The sequence below is a fragment of the Hyaena hyaena genome, unplaced genomic scaffold (genome assembly GCF_003009895.1).
Source record: "Hyaena hyaena isolate Hyena2069 unplaced genomic scaffold, ASM300989v1 scaffold_191, whole genome shotgun sequence".
Lineage (NCBI taxonomy): Eukaryota > Metazoa > Chordata > Mammalia > Carnivora > Hyaenidae > Hyaena > Hyaena hyaena.
Genome location: NW_024080824.1, coordinates 2,142,651 through 2,151,214, shown reverse-complemented (window position 1 = coordinate 2,151,214; position 8,564 = coordinate 2,142,651). Strand labels below are relative to the sequence as shown.

The window sequence follows — 8,564 nt, the reverse complement described above, 5'->3', positions numbered from 1 at the left end:
CTGTTGGCTAGCCTTCTGTGTCTGTGTCTTTCTGTGGTTGTTAATTGTAAGCCCCTCAGTGTTCTACACAAATTGCTCTCTAGACAGTTGCAAAATTGTCGCCGCGCTTGCGAGTTAACCTATTTGTTCTTCCCTATAGGAACCTTTGGACTCTTTCTGAAAGCCTGAACTAACTAGACTCACTTTGTCTTTCTTATCTAGGCAATGGGGCAGAACCAGAGCACGCCTCTCTCCCTAATCTTAAATAACTTCAAGGAGGTCCGGCCCAGGGCTAACAACCTAAGCCTGGACATTCGCCGATCTAAGTTTATGACTCTCTGTCGGTCAGAATGGCCCACTTTCGGGTTCGACTGGCCACCGGAGGGTACTTTTTGTCTGTCGACAATCGCCAAAGTTAAAGCTAAAGCCTTCCTGCCAGGGAAGGAAGGCCACCCTGACCAAGTGCCCCATATCCTTGTCTGGCAGGATCTGGTTGGGAATCCCCCACCATGGATTTCTCCATTTCTCTCTTCAGGATCCTGCAAAATTCTTGCGGCTTGCCCCCTGCGGCTCGCCCCAAGTATTCCCCCAAACCACATAACCCCACGGCGCCCTTATATCCCGTATTACCCGATAGTCAGGACCCCCTATCCCTAGATCCTCCACCCTATCCTCCTCTCCCCATCGCCCGGGCCCTGCCGGAAGCAGCCGCCGCCCCGCCACCCGACCCGCAAGAAGAACCGGAAACGCGGGAGGCGGCGGCTGCGCGGGAGCCAAGAGGGCGCGGAACGACCGCCCTGAGTCCTGTTAGAAATGAAACTGGCCACGGAGGGCCAGCTGGCCGCACTCGCGGACGTTCTCAGCTGGAGCCAAGCTCCCGCCTCCCCGACTCCACAATAGCCCTGCCCCTGCGGGAAATAGGGCCCCCTGAGGACACAGGCAACCCCCGACTTCAGTACTGGCCCTTTTCTACTAGTGATTTCTATAACTGGAAAATCCAAAACGCTCATTTTTCTGATAACCCCAGAGATCTAATAGCCCTTCTAGAGAGCATTATGTTCACCCATCAGCCCACCTGGGATGACTGTCAACAGCTCCTGAAAATCCTGTTCACCACGGAGGAAAGAGAAAGAATTCAATTAGAAGCGCGGAAGGTGGTTTTGGGAGAGGATGGTCGACCTACCGCGAATCCGGACCTCATCAACGCAGCCTTTCCCTTGACCCGGCCCGAATGGGACTACAACGCAGCAGAAGGTAGGGGACGGCTGCTCATTTATCGCCAGACTCTAATGGTGGGTCTCCGGGCAGCGGGTGGGCTCGCAAGCCCACCAATTTGGCCAAGGTGTATTCAGTGACACAAGGTAAGACAGAGAGTCCCGCTACCTATCTAGAAAGATTAATGGAAGCCTTTAGACAGTATACCCCCATGGACCCTGAGGCCCCAGAAAACCAGGCAGCTGTCGTGATGTCTTTCGTAAACCAGTCCGCCTCCGATATTAAGAGAAAACTCCAGAAACTAGAGGACTTTGAAGGAAAGCAGATCCAAGATTTACTCCGAGTCACACAGCGGGTATATAATAACCGGGATGCCCCAGAGGAAAAACAAATCAGAGCTACGCGAGAAATGACTAAAGTCTTAGCTACCATAGTTCAGAAAGAGCAACCGTCCTCAGGAGGCGGCCACACAATGCACCCCCCCCCCCAGGCGGCACTTAGATAAAGATCAGTGCACCTATTGTAAGGAAAGGGGGCATTGGTTGTGGGATTGTCCTAAAAAGAAACAACGGCACTCGGACCCCAAACCATGGCAAACCAAGACAACCCCTGTCCTGTTTACACAAGATTCAGAATAGGGAGCACGGGGTTCGGATCCCCTCCCCGAACCCAGGGTAACATTACAAGTGGAGGGGACCCCGGTCCGGTTCCTAGTCGACACCGGAGCACAACATTCAGTACTAGTTAAGCCCCATGGAATAATGTCTGAAAAATTGTCCTGGGTGCAGGGGGCCACTGGGACAAAGAAATACCTCTGGACGACTCAGAGGACTGTAAACCTGGGAACTGGGACGGTAACTCACTCCTTCCTAGTTATCCCTGACAGCCCCTGCCCCTTACTGGGGAGAGACTTACTTACCAAAATGGGGGCCCAAATCCATTTTCAACCAGAAGGGCCAACCGTGACTAATTCCCACAATCAGCCTCTATCAGTTCTTACTGTAAAATTAGAAGATGAGTACAGACTCCATCAAACACAATCACCGCAGGGTCAAGACCTGGGACTCTGGCTCCAACGCTTTCCCAACGCGTGGGCAGAAACAGGGGGTATGGGATTGGCAAAACATCGCCTGGCCCTGTTCATAGAAATTAAGCCCGGGACAGACCCTGTTCGAGTGCGCCAATACCCAATGCCCACTGAAGCCAAAGCGGGCATCACTCCACATATCCGTCGCCTCCTAGACGCCGGAGTCTTACGTACGTGCCACTCGGCACGGAATACCCCCTTATTGCTGGTGCGAAAACCCCAATAGTGGGGAATATAGGCCGGTACAAGATCTGAGGGAAGTCAATAAAAGGGTAATAGACATACATCCGACCGTCCCTAACCCCTACACTCTCCTAAGTGCTCTCAGCCCTGAAAAACAATGGTATACTGTTCTAGATCTAAAAGATGCATTTTTCAGCTTACCTCTAGCACCCAAAAGTCAAGAGTTATTTGCTTTTGAATGGACCGACCCTGACAGGGGCATAAATGGACAACTCACTTGGACTAGGCTACCTACCACAAGGATTCAAAAACTCTCCGACCCTGTTTGATGAGGCACTACATGAGGATCTGAGTGAGTACAGACAACAATACCCTAATGTAACCCTCCTGCAGTATGTCGATGACCTTCTAATAGCCGCTGAAACGCCTGAGATCTGTATCCAGGGAACTGAAGGCCTCCTACACACTCTAGGAACCCTGGGATATCGCACATCAGCCAAGAAGGCTCAAATCTGCAGGCCGGAGGTAATTTACTTAGGTTATTAGCTGAAAGGGGGGCGGCGCTGGCTAACTGATGCACGGAAAGAGACGGTCCTCCGCATTCCCAGACCTCAGACGCCACGACAGGTGAGAGAATTTTTGGGTTCAGCCGGGTTCTGTAGACTATGGATACCTGGGTTTGCTGAGCTTGCAAAGCCCTTATACCAGGCTACTAAGGAACAGCAGCCCTTTGTCTGGTCAGAGGAGACCGAACAGGCCTTCCAACAACTTAAGACTGCCCTACTATCGGCACCCGCCCTGGGGCTTCCAGACCTCACCAAGCCCTTTCATCTATTCATAGATGAAAATAAAGGAGTTGCCAAAGCAGTGTTAACTCATTACCTGGGCCCATGGCTTTGGCCCGTGGCCTATCTGTCAAAAAAATTTGACCCAGTGGCAGCCGGATGGCCGCCCTGTCTCCGGATAATTTCGGCCACTGCCCTGATGGTAAAAGATGCTAATAAGCTGACCATGGGCCAAGAACTACAAATCACTACCCCACATGCTATAGAAGGTATCCTCAAGCAGCCACCTGACCGATGGCTAAGCAATGCCCGACTCACTCATTATCAAGGCTTGTTACTGAACCCCCTCAGAGTCTCCTTCACCCCCCCGACAGCCCTGAACCCAGCATCTTTACTACCCGACCCTGACCTAGGCGCCCCACTCCATGACTGCACAGACATCTTAGCACAGATCCACGGGACAAGAGAAGATCTACAAGATAGGCCCCTACCAGATGCGGAGATTACCTGGTTCACTGATGGGAGCAGCTTCGTCCACCAAGGACAGAGGTATGCGGGGGCCGCGGTGACATCAGAGACTGACGTTATATGGGCAGAAGCTCTGCCTCCAGGGACTTCAGCCCAGAGGGCAGAGCTAATTGCACTAACTCAGGCCTTAAACATGGGACGGAATCGAAAAATGACTGTGTATACAGACAGCCGGTATGCCTTTGCCACCGCCCACGTACACGGGGCAATATACTGAGAGAGGGGACTACTCACTGCAGAAGGCAAAGACATTAAAAACAAAGATGAAATATTGGCCTTATTGGCCGATATCTGGGCTCCAACAAAAAAATTGGCCATAGTACACTGCCCAGGTCACCAGAAAGGAACCAACTCAGTCTCACGAGGAAATAACCTCGCTGACCAGACTGCACGTCGGGTAGCACAGAAACCCGTCCAAATATTGTCTGTACAGTTACCAGACCCTGGGCCCCGAGATTTACCCCCACAGCCGGAATATACGGAAGATGATCTTGCCTGGATGCGCAAGTTGCCCATGACTCAAATAATAGACGGATGGTGGAGAGATTCTAAAGACTGCCTCATCCTCCCTGGAAAATTAGGCCATGAAATCTTGACCAGAATACACCATACTACCCATTTGGGGCCTCGGAGACTACAGGATCTCTTCCGACATTCTAAATTAATAATAAAAAACATCTCTGACCAAACAGAAAATATTGTAGCTGCCTGTGCAGCTTGTCAACTTCAGAACCCACAACCTCACACTACGACTCTAGGACATCTAAAAAGTGGAACTACACCAGGAGCTTACTGGGAAGTAGACTTCACTGAGGTAAAACCCGGTAAATTCGGCTATAAATATTTACTAGTGTTTATAGATACTTTTTCAGGATGGACTGAGGCCTTCCCGACCAAGAATGAAACAGCACCAATAGTTGCAAAGAAAATATTAGAAGAAATCCTGCCCAGGTATGGCTTCCCAATAATGATAGGGTCAGACAACGGGCCTGCGTTTGTTTCTAAGGTAAGTCATGGACTGGCTTCCATACTTGGGGCTGATTGGAAGTTACATTGTGCATACCGACCCCAAAGCTCAGGACAGGTAGAAAGAATGAACAGAACATTAAAGGAGACCTTAACTAAATTAACCACGGAGACTGGCGCTAACTGGGTAGAATTACTCCCCTACGCTTTGTACAGGGTCCGTAACTCTCCATATAAATTAGGTCTCAGGTCCTTTGAAATTATGTTTGGCAAACCCCCACCGATTATACCAGACTTGACATCAGAACTCATTAAATTAAGACAAGATAACAATCTCTTATCTTCCCTCAAGGCTTTACAGCGGACTCATCTTCCCTCAAGGCTTTACAGCGGACTCATGAGGCCATATGGCCCAAACTAAGAGAACTGTATGAAACAGGACCTCCACCCGTGCCTCATCAATATCGCCCGGGAGACTGGGTTCTGGTCAAGCGGCATCGGCAGGAAAATCTCGAACCCCGGTGGAAAGGACCTTACCAGATCATCCTGACAACCCCCACTGCAATCAAGGTAGACAACATCCCAGCCTGGATCCACCATGTCCACGTAAAGCCTGTCGATCCGCTGTCAGACTTCGTGGGACACATTAACACGGACACTACCTGGACTGTAGATCGGAGTAAGAAAAACCCGCTCAAACTAACCTTGCGTCGTGCTCCAAATAACCATGTTTAGCATAATTTCTGTTATAACGATCTTACAGATCTTGCCTGTAAGTTCATTAGGACACCAAAGTCCCCATCAACCCCTCCAGGTAACATGGCAGATCATTACACCTAATTCAAACCAAGCCATAGTCACTAAAGTTGAGCCACATCCTCCCGATACATGGTGGCCTACGCTTGAGTTTGATCTGTGCAGCCTATTTGAACAGTCTCTCAGCAAAAACCCCAAAAGACGACCCTGTGTCGAAACAGGAAGCTCTGGAATCACAGAATGGGGGCCAACCACAAACCAGGCATTACGCAGCACCTGTTTTTATGTATGTCCGGCCCCAACTTCTAATGACAAGGCAGCCCAATGTGGGAGTTGGTCAGACTATTACTGCCGGAATTGGGGCTGTGAGACTACGGGATCTTGCAGTTGGATCCGAGGCTCTCAATCTCTCATTTCCCTCCAGCGTAAAAGCTCAACCGCCCCCTGTAGGCCTGGCTCTGGATGCAATCCTCTACAATTAACATTCACCGATAAAGGTAAAAAAATTAAAGACTGGGACAAAGGTTTAGCCTGGGGATTAAAACTATATAAATCAGGATATAACACAGGAGTACTGTTTATAATCAAGCGGGTCCTTGCCCCCCTTCAGTTACAACCCATAGGTCCCAATCAGGTAATAAACAGGCCAAAACAGGCTCTCACAATACCTCCCAGACAGAAATCCACCACGATGCCCCCCAGTCCCACTCCCCCTAAACCTCCGACTCCCAAAATAGAAAGACAAACCAAAGCAGATACTGACCAGGCCAGAAAGAATATAGACCCCTTATGGGGAATGCTAACAGCAGCATATGAGGCCCTAAATCAATCGAACCCAGCTATGACAGAATCCTGTTGGCTATGCTATGATATACAGCCCCCTTATTATGAAGCCATAGGTCTTACTGCCCATTATAATATATCCAATGAAATATTCCTGGCAGGCTGCAGATGGGATCAAAAAAAGCCTGGTATTACCCTCCAAGCAGTCTCCGGTAAAGGCACCTGTTTGGGAACACCCCCCCCCCCTTGATGGATGCCCTGTCTGTAGTCTCAATAATCAGTGTAAAGTCCAGTCCAAATGGATAATTCCTCCTCCTGGTGGATGGTGGATCTGTTCCCAAACAGGACTAACCCCATGCCTAAATACTCAAGTTTTCAATTCGTCCACAGAATACTGTGTTATGGTACTGATATTCCCAAAGATCAATTATCATCCAGATGGCTACCTATACGACTTATGGACTTTGTTTGTGCCAACACTGCAAATAATGAGAACCAAGCGAGAGGTTCTAACCATAACACTAGCTGCTCTTTTTGGCCTTGGGGCACTAGGGACAGGAACAGGAATCTCATCATTAGCTACCCAGCACCAGGGACTCAATAATCTCAGAGCTGCCATTGATGAAGATATTGAGAGACTTGAACAATCAATTTCCCACCTAGAAAAGTCTTTGACTTCCCTCTCAGAGGTGGTTCTACAGAACCGTAGAGGACTGGACTTATTATTCCTCCAGCAAGGAGGCCTATGTGCAGCTCTAAAAGAAGAATGTTGTTTCTATGCTGATCACTCTGGTGTAGTTCGAGAATCAATGGCCAAAGTCAGAGAGGGCCTTGCCAAAAGAAAAAAAGAGCGGGAACAACAGGAGGGATGGTTCACATCCTGGCTCAATGGGTCCCCATGGCTAACACCCCTGCTCTCGGCCCTGGCTGGACCCCTTATACTACTTCTCCTACTTCTGACCCTTGGCCCCGTTATCTTCAACAAACTGCTAAACTTTATTAGAGATAGACTCAATACAATCCAGGTAATGGTACTAAGATCACAGTACCAACCCCTAGACACTGAAACCGTTTTCGTCTCTCTCTAATCTGTAGGACCCAAGATTGGCTCCTCAAGTATAAAAGAAAGGGGGGAATGAGAGGCCTAGGTGAACAGAAAACCTAACCAGCTTTTCTGCTTCTGTATAAATGCTTGCATTGCGAGAATCCAAAACCTGACTTTAACTAAGCTCCTTCTGCTTCCGTACCGTTGCTTAAGGCTTGCGTTCCAGCCTCCCCGGAACTACCTGGCGGCTGCACACCGCTCAAGGCCGAAGAGACTGGCCACCACATCACCCCATCATACTACCCTGGCAGCGCCCAATCGGGAGAGGCCAACAGTCACCCTCCACCTTACTGAAGGAGGGGCCTAGGGAGAGAGAAGTTAACCTGTTAGTCGCCGAACAAGACCCTAGACTCACTCTATGATTGGCTGAATTCGAAGGTATCCAAAATATTATAATTGGATCCCACCAACAATCCTGATGGCAGGAACCAATCAAATTTAGTATATGTTCATTAAACATCAACCAATGACAAACCTGTAACCATAGAGATCCCCTGTCCCTCCCCACAACTTGTTTACTCCTGTCTATAAAAAGGCTACAAAGGCTTTGTTCGGGGCCTCTCAGCGTCACCGGCGACGAGTGCGCGGAGGTCCGGGTTCGAACCTGCCAATAAACGACCCTTGCCGATTGGCTTTGACTCTGGTCTCTGGTGGTCTGTTTTTGGGGTCTCTCGAACTCTGGGCGTTTCAGTATCAGATTCTATTTTAATTAACAAGTATCTACCTGCATAACTTAAAATTAGAGCTTATTTACCAGCCTAAGATAGAAAAACATTATTTCTGGAAGACTGTGGAATTTTATGTTTCTTAACCTAATTTCAAAATTACAATCGTTCAAAGACTTTTATAGATGGAATTAAAATGCAGCATACAATTATTTAATTGAAATAATATAAAATTTCTTGACTGATACTTATCACACATAAATCGCCTGAATTATTCAGTTGTACTTCACTCCACAATTTTTTGTATGTACTTGTTAATAGTGCTGCTTAGCCATATGGAATGCCTAAAAAGTTGCTGCAGGGTATGACACAGAGAGCATCTGTAGTTTGATAGTATAAAACATGCGTAGTGATTTTCGTTCTTCCATTTCAGCAATTAAATTTTCCACCAACAAAAATGATTTTCTTCTGAATAATTATCATACTCTGATAATGTTTAGTGCTGTGACATA

The 8,564-nt window shown here is 48.4% G+C and overlaps 1 protein-coding gene across 1 annotated transcript; it reads left to right on the top strand.

Annotated features, from left to right (window-relative positions):
• The first annotated feature begins 204 nt into the window (after window positions 1–204).
• LOC120237843 lies at window positions 205–7,681 on the top strand. Its single transcript, XM_039241279.1, is given in 11 exon segments — window positions 205–559; window positions 637–1,292; window positions 1,295–1,632; window positions 1,634–2,498; window positions 2,500–2,754; window positions 2,756–5,101; window positions 5,104–5,422; window positions 5,507–5,557; window positions 5,665–5,945; window positions 6,705–7,307; window positions 7,541–7,681. Coding segments are annotated over 11 exon segments (6,210 nt in total).
• Window positions 7,682–8,564: the final 883 nt, after the last annotated feature.